The sequence below is a fragment of the Polistes dominula genome, unplaced genomic scaffold (assembly GCF_049000335.1).
Source record: "Polistes dominula isolate Pdom_NZ unplaced genomic scaffold, Pdom_raw_medaka contig_79, whole genome shotgun sequence".
NCBI classification, from domain to species: Eukaryota; Metazoa; Arthropoda; class Insecta; order Hymenoptera; family Vespidae; genus Polistes; species Polistes dominula.
Genome location: NW_028300916.1, coordinates 1,759,633 through 1,780,737, shown reverse-complemented (window position 1 = coordinate 1,780,737; position 21,105 = coordinate 1,759,633). Strand labels below are relative to the sequence as shown.

Sequence of the window (21,105 nt, the reverse complement as noted above, 5' to 3'; positions counted from 1 at the left end):
TCTAGGATCATAATTTTAATAATGAATGGAAACGTGAGGTTGAAAGTATCAAGAAATTTGAAAATAGATTTTACGAAACTAAATCATAAACTATATTACTGTTATGTTGTTGTTTTTTTTTTTTTGTCAAACGATGAAAAAGAAAAGAAAAAAAGAGGGAAAAGAAATCTCACAATCGATCAAAAAAAAAAAAAAAAGAAAAAAAGAACAATGAAGTTGAACAAAAAAAAAAAAAGAAAAAAACATAGTAAATTCTAACTGCTTACAAATAGTACAGAATGTTAGGTAAAATCGAGAGAAATTTGAAATGGATAGATGGACAGATAAATGGGGTAAGGGTGGATCGACGAATGGATAGGTAGAGAGGAATAGATAAATACAGTGAGAGATAGTAAAGGAACGCGAGAATGAGAGAGAGAGAGAGAGAGAGAGAGAATAAACAGGGTGGTAAAGGACGAGTGTAGGTGGTTGAACCCCTGGTTCACAGGGTGTTTCGCAATAGTGATGGATGTGACACGCTGACGCAACGCTCCTACGACAATTCCGAACGATAAAACCAACGAAACGGTTGTCGCTTCCGTCGAGTGACTAAGGTAATTTCGTTTCTGCAGATGTAACCATTTAAATCTGAATAACTTTACAAAAATAATTGCATCCTGGATAGGGGGGTTTATTAAAAAAATATATCTGTTGGATTAGTATATCAAATCACGACATGGTCATTCATTTATCATTTCTAATTTTACTACCATTAGGTAATTTATTACCACCCCCCTTCCATCCATATCTTTTTTGTGAGAAATAATTCAAACAACGAATTAAGAATGTGAACGTTTCTAATCTTATTGTTAGATTAGAAAAAAAGAAAAAACAAATGATAAGTAGAAATGTTTACATCTTGCTTTCAATATTTCATAGCAATTGTAGAACCGCCCGAATGTTTTTTTTATTTATTTATTTTTAAGCTTTATAATTCGAGGTTTTTCATATTTTATTCTTTAGAAAGTAAAACGTGACAAAATCTTGAAATTTCTACGACGAATATTCGAAAACTCGAAGCATGGGTATAATATAAAGAAAAAGAAGAAGAAAAAAAGGGAAATTCTCAAGAATAGCAGGTACATCCCTATGCTGCAGTAAAGAAAGGAAAGAAAAAAAGATAAAAGAAAAAAATGAAGAGGAAAAAGAAGTAGAAGACATATTCTTTTTACGAGAAATATCTTTTGAGGCAACCTACGTGTAACAAAAAGGAAATTCATAAACTTTGATATTTATTTTTAGATAATTCCAAGTGAAATCGTTCATTTCCAATTTTCTTCCCGATCATTTGACTAAACTAAATATGAAAACACCCAATAAATCGATTATCTATAAGCCATTATTATGAAAAATGCGAATTTATATCATAAATTTAAATATGAAAATAGTTCACGCGTCAACTATGTACATACATTATTAAAAAAAAAAAACCCAAAAATAAAAAATAAAACATAAAATTTCCCATTACAATGGTGAATAGACAAAATACCAAATCCTCTTTCAGAAATAAGTCATGGTGAAATTTGTGCAAATGTTCGTACATGTGATCTCGACGAATCCGAAAGTAGAATTAAACCGCTTAACCGTGTGGTCAGTGGTGCGAATAAAAAAAGAATAAAACAAAAAGGATAAGAAATAGAAATAAAACTAAAACTAAAACTAAAAAAAAAAAATAAAAGCGAATAGAAAGAAAAGTCGAACGACGTGAATTACGTTCGCGTGTATCCACTCGATTCTCTCCACCTACTTTTCCCTCTTAACTTGGCTGGAATTTAATCCTAGTTTACAAATAGTATCTCCGTTCAGTGAGAAAGCACAGTGAGCTTTTACGTGTCTCGCTTATTCTCTTCGAGTGACACGAAGAGTGGAACGTGCTCGTTCAGTATATGTACATACATTCATACATATGTATATGTGTGTATGTACTACATATGAGTATATATGTATTACGTATATGTTAGATTTAGAAAGAGAGAGAAAAAGAGAAAACTAGAAGAGTCCAACTGTAACGATTCGTCTGGTTTCAGTCCAGCTAATGCATACACTCGTATTCTGATGCTTTTTTTTACTGATGTGTAATAATAAAGTTGATATTGATACCTATGAAAAGAATTAATAAGAAGTATAATAAAGAAAAAATAATAAAGGATTACAAAATAATAGGAAGCTAAAAATCTAATCAAATTCACAGGATTATTTTGATTTTTGGGTATCCAAATTGGGATAGTAACATAAAACAAAAAATATAAAATAATGATCTATTAGCTAATTAAGTTTTATTGGATTTTGAAATGTCCAATTTCGAGTAGCTAAATTGACTATCTGAAAACTTGTTTTATTAGCAGAGATAATAAATATATCAACTATAGTATAAATACATCCATAACAGTTTAAATTGCTGTTGTTAAAAAGTAAGTTTGAATGAGAGATCATTCATACCCAAATACATGATTACATGCTTGATTTAGATTCAGATATTCACGTACTATTTGTAATTAATAATAACAATCTTTTCAAATATCTATTAATTCACATAGGAATCTTCCTTTTCCATTTAAACAAAATATGTATCATTATGATTTTTGTTATAATAAATAAATCTTATACTAGGATAAGAAATCTTACACTGAATACCCAAATAATCAAATTCTAATCTGAGGATATGAATTTTTAATTATAATAAATAATTTGAGTGATCAGATATATAAATAGTAAAGAACATTGTTTGTTATTTTTACTTTTCCTACCTCTCTCTATTGTTCTCTCTGTTTTTCTCTCTCTCTCTTTACAAATATCAACCCATAAAGGTGGATATGAATTATACACATGCAGATGTCGAAGCTACTCACCAGACCGGAAAACTAACACGATCCGGATACGATCACTGACTCTCTACCAGATAGATTAGTATAAATGCATCATGCAAACATACTATCTAATTATCTCCAATGCCATGATATATCACGTATTCTTGATGAACCTCATTCACACTGAAACATCCAATCGAGAATATTAATGAATGTGAATATCTTATAATCAATCGAACAAACAATTAAGCAAATTAAAAAAACAACATTTTAGTTAACAAAAAAAATGAGGTTATAAAAATAAAAATTAAAAAATATATAAATTATTAGTTTAACATCGATGAAATAATTTTCAATGTAATTTAATTAATCATTATATACGTACCTTCATTTTATTTTATTTCATCAACACTATAAATAATGAAGAACTTTTTCGATAAATTAAATAACATAATTAAATATTATTAATTGCAATCACTAAGGAAACTTGTTTACGTCTGATTATCACTACCGCGAAAGTAATTTCAAAATGGCCAATGTGCGCATGCGCAAATGTGCGCGTGGACGGTGCGTATGTGCGAATTTACGCATGCGCTAATATGCGTATACGCGAATGTGCGCATGCGCTACTGTGCTTATCGCGAATTTGCGCATGCGTAAATGTACTTATACGTGAATGTACGCATGCGCTATTGTGTTTATCGCGAATTTGCGCATGCGTAAATGTGCTTATGCGTGATGTACGCATGCGTGGATGTAGTGGGAGCCATAACCTGTGAATATAGAAGGATTGCAAATAACAATGAATGAAAACAGCTGATTTATTTTTTGTTTACACGAAATTTTATTATTCCATAATAATAAATGATTATTATACTATTGTATAATTAAAAAGAAGACTATCTTACTTCATAAAGACATGATATTTTTATCTGACAGTAATAAAGAAATATTGAATGAAAGTAAAAAATCCTTATTATGTCAAAACAAAAGTGTATGTATATATGCATGTCATAACATTTAAGTGATGATTTTTTGGAGAATCATGTCATCCCTTGCATTCAATAAATTAAGAAAAAGAACGACATCCAGTGCAATTGAGAAACCAAAAAAAGTGTTAACAGATTCAATGGACTTACTGTGGAAGAAATACTAAAGAATACTCTACCCGATTACCTCGAAGAAAATCTTGACATGGTATTCATCGGTATAAATCCAGGTTTGATGTCAGCACACCGTGGTAGATATTATGCAGGTCCAGGTAATCATTTTTATAAACTTTTATATGAATCAGGCTTAACGCCAAGATGCATGAATTTTGATGAGGATCATAAGTTATTGCAATACGGAATAGGTTTAACAAATATAGTTAGTAGAACGACCAGTTCTTCTGCGGATTTAAAGAAAACAGAAATTAAAGAAGGTGCTAAAATTATCGAAGAAAAAATAAAGTTATTTAAACCAAAGATTGCTATCTTTAATGGAAAATGTATTTATGAAGTTTATGCGAATAAAACCAGTAAATCATCCTTTCATTATGGATTACAACCAGAACACATAGAAAATACCGCTGTTTGGGTTGTACCTTCTAGCAGTGCTCGTTGTGCTAACTTTCCTCGAATGACAGACAAATTACATTTTTACACTGCATTAAAGAAATATTTACAATTTTTAAAGGGTGAAATTAAGGAGGTAGATTTAAAAGAATTTTTCTTGGAAAGAAAATGCAATCAATCTATACCGAACACTTCTAAAATGTGGAGACGTAAAAATATATCAGCTTATGTAAACGGTGGCAGAATAGCTAATAAAGATACAATATTTTTGGATAATTCAGATGAAAATGTTGCTATAGTATGCAGTACTGAATTTATTGTTAAAAAATTCAAGCAGGAGCAGGATAATGATGACAAGAATGACAAAAAAGAGATATCAGAAACATGTGTCTCTTCTTTGGAAGAAAATCTTAAATCTGCACCTATAAATAACAAATTGTTAAATGGAAATGTTGAAGATAGATTGCAAGATAGTACTGAGTCTAAATCTGTAAATATAAAAAGTAATATTAAATATAACAGAAAGGATATATATAAGAGAAATAAAAGACTTTTTCCTACAAATCTAAAAAGAACTTTCAAAGTAAATGAATCTGTAGATTTTGTAAAATTAATAAAACAAAGACTTAAAGAAAAGACTACTGATGGCGAAGAAACTATGGAAAAAGAATAAAAACTATCAACTAATAAATAATATTTATATACTTTAGATTTATAAATCATATTTATTAGATCTACTCTATCATTTTCTATATTTGTATATTAATTAACTTTCTATTTTCATTCATTTAGTTCATAAGTTTCTTTACACCTAAAATAATGTATAGCATGAGAATTATTTTCTAATATATATATATTTTTTATTTTTATAAACATATTAAAAAAATACATAATTTTCCCCTTCAAAATAAGTTTTTAAATAAGAACATAATTTCATCCTTTTCATTTCCCCCAAATTTTATAAACATTATATAAATTATAAACAACGCGTTAAAAATTTGATATAAAACAATAATGACCCTTTTTAAGCATGACCATTAGAAAGTTTCTTATACTTTCTAAATATGTAGCAAAAATAAGGATGTAATGTACGTACAAAACTAATTGAGATTTCTAACAATTTCTTTTTTAAACTTTTCATTTGATATTTAATGACTTGATTTAAAATTTGTATAAATAATTAAAATTATATGCAATGAGAAAAACGGTAATCCTTGTCATCATTTAATATGCAACGAAATTAAAGAAAAAAGAAACGAATTAAACCTTAACGTAAATGCTACATCGGTCATGTCTACCACAAATCCCAAAATAATGAAACTAATAAATTATTCATAAGCTCAATTACAAATTGAGATTATAATTTAGCTTTGTATGTTTCCATAAGAGTTTTAAGTTTTTGAGTCAACATAATATTACCGCTTATTTTAAGTTTTCCTACCATAAATGCTTGTTGAGGATTTATTTTTCCGGTTGCCTGTAAAAAATAATAATATTAATTATTATTATTATTATTATCAATATATTATCGAATACATAGTAAATAAAAAAAAGAACTTACTATGCCCATCATATCACTATCTTCTATAGTTAAAGTGGTATCAACTTTTCCTGATGTAGGTTTTCCTTTATACACATCACCTTTCTTTAAATCTAAAGCTATTAAAAGAAAATGCATCGTATAATACAATATATAAATAATATAATAAATTGAAATTATTCATTTTTATAAATTTATATTGTGTATTTAACATACTCCATTCAGCTGCCGGATTTCCTTTTACAGTAATATTGTAAAAAAAGATTGCATTAATTTTCTTCACTTGTTCAAGATTAGCTTTAACGTAGTCCCTCATTGCACCAAAAATAGCATTACTTTGTAAATCATTGTTATTAGAATTAATTGTCGTTGGAGTTAAATTTGTTGGAGGCGGTAGTTTTGATTTTACATCGAATAAATCAATGTAAGAACCTAGAAAAAGAATGATATCCTTGAAAAGAGAAATTTAATGTGCATTCTTAAACACTGATTCATTTCAAATAAAAAGAACTTTCAGTACTCCTGGTGTTAGGCACAAAAATTTTCTTTTGAAGAAAACATGTATTTTTTAAGAATAAAACTTTAGAATAAATAACTCAAAGTAAAATCTTAAGAAATGACTAAGGTTGAATCTTTTGTTATAAAAAGAAAAAACAGATGTTCACCATAAAAGTGAAAACATAATACAATAGCTGGATTTTTCAAAAGAATTCCGAGATTTTGTAAAAGACATTAACCCAAGTGAAAATGACATTAAAATTCTTTAGCATTGTAAACATTTTTGACTCCCTATAGCTACGCAGGTATAAAACTCCTAATATTTCGATATTTCATATTAGAGACATAGACAAACTTTCTCTACGAATTTCATTAGAAATTTTTTATACTTACCAGTAATAACTGCAGTATTCGTTTCTACAACAGATGTTTGGAAATGTATTCTATTGCCCTGTTGCCACATATCGGTACGCAACGTTTCTCCTGGATATACTGGTTTAGAAAATCTTACCTAAAAAAGAAAAAAATATAATTTATTAAAACAATATGTCTTAATGAAAAATACAAATGATTTAATTAAAAATTAAAGAAGTAGAGAATTAAAAACTAACTTTGATTGCTTTAAATAAACTTGGATCACCATCAGCATAAGTATTTAAAACATGTCTTGCAGAAAATCCAAGAGAACATAATCCGTGTAAAATCGGTTTTTTATATCCAGCCATTACAGAAATATTTGGATCAATATGCAAAGGATTTGCATCTCCACTCAGTCTATATAACGCTGCCTAAGAAATGTATTTATTATTTAATTATTAAACATATTTGAATAATAATTTTAAAAAAATATATATAAAATGTATAGAATTAGTATACTTGATCTTCAGAAGTTTTTTGAGTAACAAATGCATCTGGTTTGCGATTGGGTGGATCAATAGTTGGTACAATATGTGGAGATGTACGTTTGCCTTGAAAACCACCTGCACCTACTATATAAATTGATATCTGTCCAGTAGTTAATTGTTCTTTACTAACAGCATCAAAGGTGTCATCTGTAAAAAAATATTTATTTTTTATTAAATACTATCATTGAATAATTTATTATTCAAATCTAAATATATAATTTATATATATTCATGTTTAAATGTATATTTAATTATAAACATACGTTGAACTATGATAACTGCTCCTTTTCCTTTGTCAACAACATCTACAACTTTATAGACTGTCTTTACTTTTGCTTCTGTAGGTAATTTTTTGAAAACTTCTAAATATTGTTCTCCGTGTAATGCCTAAAAATATTAAATTAAATTAAGAATAATTCGTATAAATAAAAGAATGATTTATATTATCATACATTTGTTGGATTTATCTGTATCTGAGGTATGGAGTCATTTAAAATTGAACTTGTCATACATCCGGCGGCACCGTAAATAACATAGTAAGTTGGTAAAAGTGAAAAATTCTCATGATTTTCATATAAATAACGTAAATCGGATGGATTTTGAACGGTTGCTCCAACTATAATTAAAATGATCATTTTTATAAATATATTTACGTGTTTAAAATTTGCATATTTTTTATACAAATTAAATGCAATTGTTATATAAACATACCTCCAAGTGCATACAGTATAGCATCTTGACTATTATAATTATTGTATATAGCATCACCCTGATAGAAAAAATGATCAAAATTATTAATCAAATAAATAATGATGAATAATTTCATGAATAATATACAATTTATTTCTTACAGATTTTTTAGTAGAAACGCCAGATTGTAACTCGTCGATAACGTTCATCAAATCTCCTACTATTTCCTGCATATAATTTAAAAAGATATAAAAATTTAAGATATAATATTAACAGTTATACATTAATTATTTAGAAATGTGGACACAAGGATGAGATGCAGGTATATCGGAAGAAAAAAGAATAAAGAATACAAAGAGGAAGGCTATAGACTATATAAAAAAAAAAATTTAGAAAGTTTAAGCTAGTGAAAAGAATTGAAGAAAAAAATAACAAAGCGTTGAAAGTTGAAAAGGGCTTTCCGGGTATTTAAAAAAAATAAAGAAAAGGTCTTTATATTATGGATTTCTAAAGAGAAAATAAAAGAGATTTAAGAAAACTGTAACCTTGTAACATTTCTATGATGGACAAAAGAAGAAACATATTTATAAAATCGAGAATTCATGGTTTCTTTTTTTTTTCTAAGTATTATAAATTTAATTTTAGCTACGTGTTATCGTTTGCATTAATTTTTTAACCTTTGGACAGAAATAAATATATTCTGTATATATAGAGAAATAAATATATTCTTATTTAATTCATTGAATTAAATATTAATTCAATGAATTATTTTAAATATTTTACCTCCATATTATTCGAACGTTTAGCAGAAGTCATATCAACGACATCTGACCATTTTTCTTGTACATTTTCAGGTGTAACCAAATCATTTAAATTTTTCGCACGACGCTTCCCGGCGAACGAACGATATCACCTAGAAAATATTAATAAATTTAAACTATGTCATTCTTAAATAATTATTATTATTATACTTTAGCTTAATTTTTTACTCTTACATTTTCTTACCAAACCTATAGCTGATTCGATAATGGATCCAGTTTCATTACATTTCTCATGACACAACCAAAAAACTATTGGAGCTATTAATTCTGGTTTTAACTGTTGGAATAGATCTAAAAATAACGATAAATAATTCATTTTTTGTTCTATAAATAAAGATTAAAACAACAACAACAACAATTTCTCTTTACCAGGAGGAAGAATATCTTCAGTAAGTCTGGATGCAGCAGTTGGCACAATTACATTAACGCTTATATTTTTTTTAGCACCCTCAATGGCCAAAGTTTTTGTCAAACCAACCAAACCCATTTTTGCCGTACTGTAATTAGATTGACCAAAATTTCCGCATAATCCGCTATTACTTGTGGTGAAAATAACTTTACCATAATTTTGTTTACAGAAATATGGCCATGCTGCTTGAGTTGTTTTAAATGCACCCTTAACGTGTACACTTTGTATCAAATCTACAAAAATTTCATCGAAATAAAATATCTTCGTATATTTATAAATTTATAATTATTAAATAATTGTATACAAACCCCAATCGTCGTCTGTCATTTTAGCAAAAGATCTATCTCTCAAGATACCAGCATTGTTAACAAGTACATCAACACGTCCAAACGTATCGATTGCAGTTTTAATGATCTTAGCACCATCCACGACTGAATTATAATCTGCCACAGCTCTTCCTCCTAAAAAGAGAAAGTTTTTTTACAAAATTGTAACATAACAATAAGATATCATAAATATTTATATATGACTTTTGTTATCATAAATATTGTATTTATCTATTCATTTACTTTACTTTATGATATAAAAACTATCGCTATTTTATCATTCGCTTTAAGTTACGTAAGCTAGAATATATAAAAAACAATAATTATTGAATAGCAAAAAAGGAAACCATACCATTTCGTTTAATTTCAGCTACAACATTATCTGCAGCTTGACTACTTTTACCATCGCCGTGTCGTCCACCTCCTAAATCATTTACTACAACGCTAGCACCTCTTGAAGCAAATAGCAATGCATAGGCACGACCTAAGCCTGTTAGAATAAAAATAGACTATTTATAGTTTCATATAGTAACGAAAAAATTCATACAAATAATTATTTAAACAATTATGATCTCATAATTATAATTAATTTTAAATTTTAAATACCTGCACCTCCTCCTGTCACCACAACAACACGATTATCAAAACGTAGTTCTGCCATTCTTATTAGTGTTCTTCAAGAGAATAGATCTAAAATAATAAAACGTACAAGTTTCGAGTCAACCAACTTCGTTAATCAGCATTTAATAAAATGATATCGCAATAAACATCTCATAAATAATAATCAGGTTAAAGTCCATCTAGTTAGTTTTCGCTTTCTAAAAACAACTTGACAGTTTAAGTAATTGTATAATAAAAAATAATAATATAACTTTAAATTGTATATACACTTTAATAATTAAAATAATTATCATTACATGAGAAATAAATATTTAAAAAGCATTTGTATTTTACATTTATTATCAATTAGTAATTTTTAAATGTGGAAATAATGTGGAATAAACACAATAGTTATTTTGTTTAAAAGTAGACTTGTCCAAATTAAGCCAATGGGATTATCGACCAATCACAAGCGAGAATGCTTTTAAAAAAATAATAAAACCATATGTCTATAGTTTAATACAATTTTATTATTAATCAATAATATTCACTTATGATTTTACACAAATTTTTAATAAATTTTATTTTTATAAGTACATTAATCTTGCTCAAGGATTGGTTAATACGATATGCCCAATCTAATTTCATAACCCATTCATTTTACATATCAACTGCATTTCAATTTCAACCAATCACAGCGTTTAACGTTTAACCAATCACATCCTCACAACAATGCAATAAAAATGTTGCGTATCATTTACTATGTTATATATATATGTACATTGGACATCAAAAGCTGCGTATAAAAGTATCGTAGTTTGATATTAATTCGTTCGAGAAAAGTAGAAAAATATCGAAAGCTTATTTCGAAACGAATTATAATCAGAATATAAATTTAACGAATCATATGCTATACTTTATTTGAAATAAATAAATAAATACACAAAATAATTAAATAATAATAATAATAATAATAATAATAATAATAATAATAATAATAATAATAATAATAATAATAATAATAATAATAATAATAATAATAAAGATATCGCATATAGTTTTTTAAGAATATTCATAAGATTTTTTTATTCCTTTATGATAGACATGTTTCTTCTTGCCTGTCGTATTGGAACACAAATACAATTGCATATTTAATCGTGCGTTACACGCCCAATTGCACATAGGGTAATTAGTAAAATCTTAATATACAATAAAAAATCGATCATATATATGTTTTTTTTTTTGACAACGAACAGTATATGATATATTTTTTAGGCATATGTATGTTCCTTTTTTTCCTTTATTAAATGACACTGTTTCATTATTCAACAACGTACGAGGAAATGAAATATAAAAAAAAAAAAATGAAAAATCTAGATTTCAAGAACTGTAGAATCTGCGAAGTACCGTTGACTATACACCAACAGCTTTCGAAAGGACAGAAATATTTGAGGAAGTGCGAAAGAATGAATGTGAATGACGTGTCTTAAGAAAAAAAACACATTTTTTGTTTCGTTCACGAAATTCGACAAGCGTCATTGTTGCACAGACGAAATAACAAAAATAACAAAAATAACAAAAAGCTAATATACCGTGACGGAACTATTGTCAAAAGACAGGATTATAACTTTAAAGATCGATGAAATTATTACATCACATAAAATCAGGTAGCATCGAGAATAATGGAGGAAGACGATTGAAAGTTGCCTTAATGATCAGACACCTCTCTCGAAAATATGTTCGAAGTACGTTTTGAAGTATAAAATATGAATATGAGATAAACGGAACCGTACGGATTAACGGCGAAAAGCGGGTAGAAAACTGAGATGGCTTGTTCAAGGTGTCTACAATGTAGATGAGAAAGTTACGACGAGGAATAACGGCAACGATGGACATCGTTGTGTGTGCATTCATGAAAGTGGAAGAAAGAAGAGGGAGAGGAAAGAGAGTGAGAGAAAGAGAGAGAAACAAAGAACGAGAGAGAGAGAGAGAGAACGATAAAGAAAGATAGATAGAGTAGATAAAAGAGAAAGAGGAAAGAGGGCACCACGATCGGTCTAGTCGTTTGGGGGCACCGTAGGTAGGGATAGGAGAGAGAGGCGAAGGGCGGTCCGTAAGGAGAGCTTGTCCAACCGCGTGAAGGAACTAGTAGCGCTCCTCCGGCGATATGAGGCGGCGTGGGGCTAGGGACGATGCTGGGGCCTCGACTAGGGCACACTTGGGAGGCAGGGAGGGCATGCGAACAGAACACAGTTCAGTAGTCGCCATTGCAAGACTCCTTGTGCTCTCGTATTCGCGACACTCGTACGCGTGGAGCAGATTTTACGCTAACCTAAACTAACCCGCGAGGGCCCAAAGTGTGCCCCACCGATGCAGAGATATTGCACGGATCTCACCGAAAGATTGTTAAAATCTCTTGACAAGGAATACAATGTAAGTGAATCCGCGAAGCGCCGTCCGTCCGCTCGCGCAAACGGCTATCGGGCCACTCTCGATCCCCCGTGCGCCGTGTGCCTGTACCAGTGGCGTGCGCGAGAGCCGTCTAGAGTGTAGTGTATAAGCGGTTACGCGTGTTAGTGATCTATCTTACTTGTATCGCCTATGTGTGGATATCGCTCCACGAAACATATACCCTTACCCCTTTACCGTCTCAAGATTGTGTGTGTTCCCTTGCATATTCATCCGTGAACGCGTTCTCGACAACCTGGAGGCTTAACCTCTCTCCGTCTCTCTCTCTCTCTTTTTCTCTCTCTTTCTCTCTCTTTTCTCCCTCTCTCTCTCTCCTCTTTCATGCTAAATCATCTACGCATACAATTTTTGATTCTACCTATGTAGTATCTCGTAGTACTCTGTACTATAAAAACACGTCTCCAAGAGATACGCACGATGTTCGTTTCACCTATAGTTCCCCATTTCTGTCTGAACTAACTTCCCTACTTTATCCTCATCCTAATACATATTTACCTTTAATCGCTATTACATCGTCGACACGGTTAACGAATATCCTACGTCCGACGTACGATGTTCCTGCACAATTGCACATGATTCTAATATACATATATATATATCTATAATCTATATATATATATATATACACACATATATATGCATATAAAAAATATATATATATATAATTCTCTCTCTCTCTCTCTCTTTCTCTATCTATCTATTTCTCTCTCTCTCTCTTTTTTTTCTCTCTCTTTCTCTCAGTCGCCTTTTTTCTTTTTTTTTCTTACACTGTATCTCTATTCTGTTAGACGAAAATTTAAACAACGATAGTTAGGTTCGTTTCGAAATGAAAATTACGTTCATATGTTATGTATTTATAAAAAAAAATAGTTATTTGTTTCATGCAATTGGTTTCTTTTGTCGTTTAACGTTGACATATTGATACCTTAACTCGTAATGATTCGATCTGATTACGTTTTGTTCATGTTCTTGCAAGTCTTACCTGATCGATCTAATAAACATATTCCTACATACACGTGTCAAACCCTTCCATTTGATATATTCGTTGATTTATCTCGATAGATAACGACAGATGTTCTCTGTTTGTCAGATCTCATACTTTTATTACATCTAGTTCGTGCATCCTAGTATCATAAGCTTTCTTCAAACTATTAATTTATTATCAATTTTTATTGATATTTCCAAAAATGATATTATTAATATTATTATTTTAAGTGTTACATATATCCATTCAATTTTTCAATAATTAATTGTTGCAAAGAAGAGGTGATGTAAATATGTCAATAGTTGTAACAACCCTAGTAGTACAAAATATTGAAAAATATTGAATACATGTGTATTTAATATTAAAAAGACATTGAATCTCTTTTAGAGGTTTTACTAGGGAACTCCAATGTGTGTGTGTGTGTGTGTGTGTGTGTGAATCATTTTTAATATTAAATATAAATATATTTTAGTATTTACAACAACGTTTCACTCTGCATTTTGATACAAAATAATGCTATTACTTAAAATTATATATTTATGCTTAGATTTGTTAACTGTGATTTTTGTAAACTGTGATTTTTGTAAACTGTGATTTTTGTAAACTGTTAATATATTTTGTAGGTCGTTGACATGGCAGCTGTTGTTGAAGTCATTACGGCCCTGGAAAAGACGCCGATCACCAAAGAAGTACTGGAGGTATGTGAATATCTTTTTAATCTATATGTAATGTAATGTATAACCTTTGCAAAATATTAATTAATTTGAAATGTTACAGATTACAAGGCTTGGTAAATACATTAATGAGCTGCGAAGAAAGACCAGTAATGAAGTCTTGGCCAAACGTGCCAAAGACTTGGTACGACGGTGGAGGGATATGGTTTTACCATCGCCTCATTCTACACCACAACCAACACCTGCCGATACAGCACCGCCTGCCCTAAATGGAGCTAAACCTCATAGTCCAGCCTTAAGATGTTTCAAACCACAAAGTCCTGCTGTAAGATCCTTAAAGCCGCAAAGTCCTCTCTTAAGGGATGTTACTCCTTTAAAAGTGAGTTTTTCATTTGTATTACCTGTTGTTATATATCCTTTATAAAAAAGAATTGAATTTATTTACAGATAAGATTATTTGATTGTCCTTCAATTTTGTGTATTATTTTTGCCATGACATAAATGAATTTTTCTAGGTCATCAGCCCAGTTCTATCAGTGCATAGTGATCATTCACGGTCTCCTAATACATCTTCAAACAAGCAGTCAATTACACTTACTAGCAACCACCGGATAACTTCGGATGTACCTCACACTCATGGCTCTTCGAGTCAGAACCATTTGATGGAAGCAGTGCCACGGACTCACAGTTCCAATAAACGACTTCGAAAAGATGGTTGTAAGGATCAACGTAATTATCAAGATCGCGAATCAAACTCAATAACAGAATGTGAACCATTAGTCAAAAGACAGCGTTTGAATGGCGAAAACATAAGTGGTAATTTAAATTCGCAAGTGCCTAGCCCCACATTGAAAGAACGAATTTCCCATCATTTTGTGGAATCTCCCACTGATCCTGACGATTCAGGCCCGAAAAAACGTGGAAGAAAAAAAGGCAGTAAGTCTGTAAAGAAGCAGCCATACGTAGAGGATCGTGTTAAGGAAAAACTAGCCAGTATTTCGAGAAATCCTAAGTTAAAAACGACGCAAGAACTGCTGGCAGATTTACAAGCGCGTGGCTCAAATTCTAGCATTAATTCAAATGCTCTACCTAGTCAAAGTGTAGAACCACCAAGTATGGAAGATGTTTTGAGGAGTAATAATGAACAAGTATCCAAGTTCCTGCGTAGTACTCCTAACAATACATCTCATAAAAGTACAGTTTCTGAAACTCCTTTACAAAGTCGGTTACAATCTACAGAAAACTGTCGTGAATTATCATCCAAGTGTCAAGAAACAAGTGCAGTGTACGACGAAAATTCAAGTACGCAAAACCAACCACCACGATCACAAAAAGAATTATCGGTTGAGGAGATATTGGCTAAGTTACCACCATTAGATCTAAATTCGATAAACTGGAGTGATTGTGAAAATGAACCCGATGAAGATCAAAATAGTACAGTGTATCCACCTCGAGAAATAACTGAAGAGGACCTTGATAGATTACATAATCAGCAAATAGAAGGACTGAATGGAAACTTTCAACCAAAATTATCATCTCTCACTAGTAACAATATAACGTCAAATACAGATAGAGAAGTGTCAGATTCAAATACGTTAAACAGTGAGCAAAACCAATCTGGTACAGAATTTCGTGAATGGCACCAGATGTTGGCTATGCCCAGTTCTGAAGGCCAAATCCTCCACATATTGCCTTATACTATTATTGATTAGTAATTTTATTATTCTATTCTATTATTAAACTGCAATTTGTGAGAAAAAAAACCCTGCTAAAAATTTCAATTGATTGATCGATCTACCATCAATTTATTAAAACAATTTCTATTGTAATTTACAATTGCCGTTTATTTCTATTAATGCTGCTGTTACTGCCATCTTCATTGTCATTGTTATTCTTATCATCATACTCTTATCAAAATTTTATCTAACAATTTCACTAAAACAATATAACTATTGACTATTGCCCTCGTTATTGTCATTATCATATTTAGTATTTCAACAAATTTCATACTCACCATTATTGTTATTAAATTCATTTCACGACTAGTACCATCATCATTGTTGTAATTATCATCACTGTTGTCATTGTCAATATCATGATCATTATTTTGATCATTATTATTATTATTATTATTATTATTTTTATTATTATATTATTATTATTATTATTATAATTATTATTATATTATTACTTTTTGTCTTTATTATTATTATTACCATTACTATTAATATTACTATTACTATTACAACTATTACTATTACTACTATTACTGTAACTACAATTACTACTACTATTACTATTGTTATCATTAGCATTATCATTATATTACTGCTACGGTACAGCTACAAAAAAAATAATGGATAACAAAATATAAAATGAGAGCCACACACAAAACGGGGGCATTGTCAAATTGCTGTAAATGGAAAAATTTAATTTCAAGTATGCTTGTAAATGTCTTTCGTAATATTGCCTTAATTAACGTGATATAAGTTACTAGTTATGAAATATACATATTGATTCTAAGGATTTTTAATATTTATGTTTCAAATGAGCCAAGAGGAGGGGGATAATTTCAATACTTTCTTTTTGTTTCCAGTAGATATTATTATAATTCTTTTTAAAACAAATTTCAATTTAAGTTTGTGTCAGACAATACAAAGTTGATCGCTTTTATAAATTATAATAATAATTTTATTTCAATAATATAAAAGTGAGGCATATACTAGTTGAATAGTATACCTTAGCTTATCTATAAGAAGAAATATTATTTTGAGTATTATATCCATGATGAACAGTATTTTGTGAATAATTTTCATTAAATCATCATTTACAAAATCACATGATTGAGATTAAAGAAATAAAACAATTTTTAAGGTACGAGTGGTAATACAATTAATAAGAATACAATATTTGTCTTATGTATTCTTCATTTTTTGCTAAGGTATACTGAGTTTATAATTAAGGACAAATAATTATTTAGAATCAATGGTCCGAAGTAACAGTGACAAGAAAAGTAAAACAAAATGTATTTGATGTATTTAAAATTAATTTGTCTTAAATAACTTGATTTATCTAAAAAACAAATATATTTCTATGTTATATGGTGTAGCGGGAGAATATAGTTGGATATAATAAGCAAAATAATTTTGTCTTCATTTTATACGTGGAAAGGATATAGCCGAGCTAAATAAACTGGGGCCTTAATTAAAATTAAAAAAAAAAAAACAACATAATAAAAAAGTGAAAAAATATTTGTCTAATATAATATTATGTTGCACATACTTATAATAATCATATGAATTGAAGTACTTTGTAAATTTTTCTAACTGAACTTTTTTCCATATGTGTTGCGTATACAGAAAAGAAAGAATATTAACTATCAAAAAGGAAGAAGGAAAGAAACAAACAAACAAACCCAAATAAATATATATACATACATAAATACATACATACATACATACATACATACATACGTACATACAGAATTGCGTGTAATCAATATAAAATTAAGTTTATTAACAAGAGTTTGGACATTTTCTTTCTAATATTAATTAATAGGTGCAATAATATACAAAAGAGAAAATTTTCGAACGAGAATGAGGCACGTTAATTTTTGCAAGGATTGCTAATAATTAAAATCAGGGAAAAAAAAAAATATGACTCTTCTGTTTTGAAAAATGTAAATATTCGTTATAGTTGTGTAGTTCAGCACCAGAAATATATCAAAAAAAAAAAAAAGAAAAAAAGAAAATAATGCGTGTAATAATATTCAAAGTGAGATATCATACTTTTTAGTTATTTTGAAAAATGGAATGAAAAAAATTTTACCTTATTGCATTATTATTATTATGTGCATTGAAAATATTTGTGAATTAAAAGAAAAAGAAGAAGAAAAAAATGAAAATCTCTCACTTTTAATATGTTTATAATTTATGACAATCACACTTCACCTTTAACTGTGTAATTTCGTTTAAGAAAAAAAAAAAAAAAAAAAAAAAAGAAAAAGTTTCCATTCAACAATTAAAAGGGAAAATAATTTTCAATATATTACATTAGTACAAGAAACACATGCATATGATAATGATGATGATGCATATTGTCAAAAAAAAAAAAAAAAAAAAAGAAAAGAAAAAATACCCAACATGTCATGTTTTGACTGATTATGAGAATGAATATTAATATCGAAGTATATTTATTACTTCCTATTTCATTAATTAATTGAAAAAGAAAAACTATAGACATAATGAGACGATGTCATACAGGTTGTAGTTTTCTGTAACAAAATGATAAATATAATAATACAAAATAATTCTATATATATTTAAACATTATCGAAACGATATATATATATATAATATAACTCGATTTAAATATTCATTGTTAACATATAATTAATTTCAATATAGGTTTATTATTTCTTAGTCTCGAATTTTTCTTCGTTTGTGATTGTATAAAAGTTGTTCTGTTCGTAAAAATATATATTCTTATATAATTTAAACAAACAAAATGAACGATTTTTAATCTCTAATTCATACTGCAAAATATCACTCGTGTACCAAAATAATTTTTTAATGTTCTAATGAGGGGGATTAAAAAGAAGTAACACAAAAAATGAAGAAATAGAGAGACAAAATATAAAAATAATTATACAATTCAATTAGAACATACAACCAACAACTTCGAACTTGTTTTTACGTAAATATTTACAAGACTGACAGGTGCCCCTATATTATAAATCATAATATACAAATTGTTATATATCAGTTTTACAGAGATGAGATTGTTCATTCTCCCGACAGTAGACAAAAAGTGAAACTCTTTGCAATCGTTTTACAGTAAAATAATGCATGTATATATACATTCTAGAAAACAAACTTTAAAGAAAAGGAAAATAAGAAGAAGGAAAAATTTAAAAAGCCCACAATAAGAACAACAACATTGCGAGTGTGTGTCTGACATTATCATTTTGAAAGTATCGAAAATATTTGAAGCAACTCGTCCTAACTCGCTTCTTACTTATTTTTAAGTTCTAATTTTTTACAATCATTTTTGTTTCTTCTTTCTCGAGAACGTTTCAAAATTACGAGCGCTTACGCGCCAAAACTTGTTGCGCGTGTATGTTGCGCGTGGTGGTATAAATGGAGATATGCATATATATATATATATAAATATTTACATATATACAATTATTTTCCATTTGAAGTGCTTGTATGTGCATATAATATTTCCTTAGAAGAAAAAAAAATAATGAAAGAGAGAGAGAGAGAGAGAAAATTAAAATTATGAAAGAAAGAGATATTGAAGAAGAGAAAGAAATTAAAAACGTTTACGGATGTAACTAACAAATTTTTGGTACGCTTTGGTACCACTAAAGCAGGATACTACATACATCCTTAAAACATGAATCCCGTGCCTTTTGTGCCTCTGCATTTAATCACACTAATTCACATTAAAACGTGAAATAAAGTATGATGTGAAAAAGTGAGACCACACGTTATAGATAAACGATGGAATATCGTATGACGTAAAAGTATGAAAATGATGGACGATTTAGATGGACGAAATAGAGAAGAACAAAAAATTAAAACAAATATCGAAACTTATTTAATCAATGATCGTTCGAATGATGATCGTCGTTCAATGAAAGCACGGAATGACAATCGGTTATGAAAAGTCCAGAAAAAGGAATAAAAATAAATAAAAACTAAGCCGATCGTGCTCTGTCAAAGACGTTCAATAATAAAATAAATTACAATTACAGGATCCTCCCAGCAACGAACAACAACCCCTCCAACCTTTATTCAAATTCTTTATTATTCACACGTACTCTGTTGCGTTCATTTTCATTTATACGAATGGAATGGAAACAAGGAACCAGAAAATTAAATAAGTATGCAATTTCTTCTAATTTCTTAAATGCGTTTCTTAATTATGTTGTTATTTTGTGGGAAGAAAGCTACTAAAATATTGTTTCGAAAATATGAAAGAAAAAATAATTACAAAATATGTTTGATTACGTTATAATTGTGAAAAGTACGAGTTTGTGCATTGTACAAAATTGCAAATTAAGTTTGCTGTATGCGTTTTAATATAATATGTTTTTAATGTTCTCTCCCTGCGATGTCATTGTGCTTGTTATATAAATGCTTATTATATAATTGTTCAGAGAAAACATTATATGGCCATTACGATGAGAACACGATATTACTTATGCGGTTTAACAATGTATTCAAAAACATATGCACACTGATATGCACGTTTAACATAAATTCATTTGATTTTCCTTCAACAACTAAAATATCAATACATGTTAACCAGCATATGTGATATACGTCTCTATGTGTATATTTATAGTAAGTATATGTATAATATAGTTAAGTATACATGTAAAATATTTTTCTTTTTCTCTCTCGGAATCAATCGAAGGTAATATCGGTTTTTCGTCCCTGCCTTTTTAGAACAACAAAAATATCACGAATCTTGCTTTCTGACAAAAAGCAGCTCTGCGATGTACAAAAATGCCAATATCAATATAACATATGTACATAATGCAACACAAAACTATATTGCTAATAATAAATATTCAAATATGTTTGCTCTCCCGTAATATTGATCCATTTTCGATAGTTTTTTTGCTTCTTACATTTTACTTTTAACGCGCGTTATTTCGAATACAAAAAGTGAATTTAATCGTATAAAATAATAATACTGTGTGTGTGTGTGTGTGTTGTTAACTATAACATTATGAGAGCAATTATTGCAGATCAATTTTATTTGGAAAATGTG

At 29.1% G+C, this 21,105-nt stretch overlaps 3 protein-coding genes and 1 long non-coding RNA gene across 6 annotated transcripts in view; 2 read left to right on the top strand and 2 right to left on the bottom strand.

The window, feature by feature from the left end:
• Positions 1-3,387, bottom strand: part of LOC149033072 (uncharacterized) — a 51,321-nt gene extending 47,934 nt beyond the window's left edge. The window contains exons 1-2 of the long non-coding RNA XR_016176041.1: positions 3,232-3,387; positions 2,889-3,029 (exon numbers count right to left, since the gene is read on the bottom strand). This is a non-coding gene — a long non-coding RNA (uncharacterized LOC149033072). The remainder of the gene's footprint in view (positions 1-2,888; positions 3,030-3,231) is intronic.
• Positions 3,388-3,595: 208 nt separating this feature from the next.
• Positions 3,596-5,658, top strand: LOC107074492 (G/T mismatch-specific thymine DNA glycosylase). Its single transcript, XM_015335983.2, is given in 2 exon segments — positions 3,596-3,949; positions 3,952-5,658. Coding segments are annotated over 2 exon segments (1,200 nt in total). The 5' UTR covers positions 3,596-3,873; the 3' UTR covers positions 5,076-5,658.
• Positions 5,238-10,415, bottom strand: Mfe2 (peroxisomal multifunctional enzyme type 2). Its single transcript, XM_015335982.2, is given in 17 exon segments — positions 5,238-5,879; positions 5,964-6,061; positions 6,159-6,374; positions 6,834-6,951; positions 7,052-7,228; positions 7,317-7,492; positions 7,609-7,732; positions 7,798-7,961; positions 8,057-8,114; positions 8,197-8,262; positions 8,819-8,916; positions 8,919-8,948; positions 9,031-9,147; positions 9,226-9,498; positions 9,574-9,726; positions 9,944-10,081; positions 10,198-10,415. Coding segments are annotated over 17 exon segments (2,181 nt in total). The 5' UTR covers positions 10,253-10,415; the 3' UTR covers positions 5,238-5,759.
• A 723-nt stretch (positions 10,416-11,138) lies between these two features.
• On the top strand, positions 11,139-20,932 carry MED26 (mediator complex subunit 26). Of its 3 annotated transcripts, none has more exons than XM_015336016.2 (4): positions 11,139-12,763; positions 14,269-14,343; positions 14,423-14,698; positions 14,835-20,932. In XM_015336016.2, the coding sequence occupies exons 2-4, from the start codon at positions 14,278-14,280 to the stop codon at positions 16,029-16,031; spliced, it is 1,539 nt and encodes a 512-aa protein (XP_015191502.1). In that variant the 5' UTR covers positions 11,139-12,763; positions 14,269-14,277; the 3' UTR covers positions 16,032-20,932. The 3 variants fall into 3 exon arrangements, with proteins under 3 accessions (XP_015191502.1, XP_015191500.1, XP_015191501.1); XM_015336014.2 differs by having other exon boundaries at positions 11,146-12,624; XM_015336015.2 differs by lacking the exon at positions 11,139-12,763 and adding an exon at positions 12,770-13,474.
• The last annotated feature ends 173 nt before the right edge of the window (positions 20,933-21,105 follow it).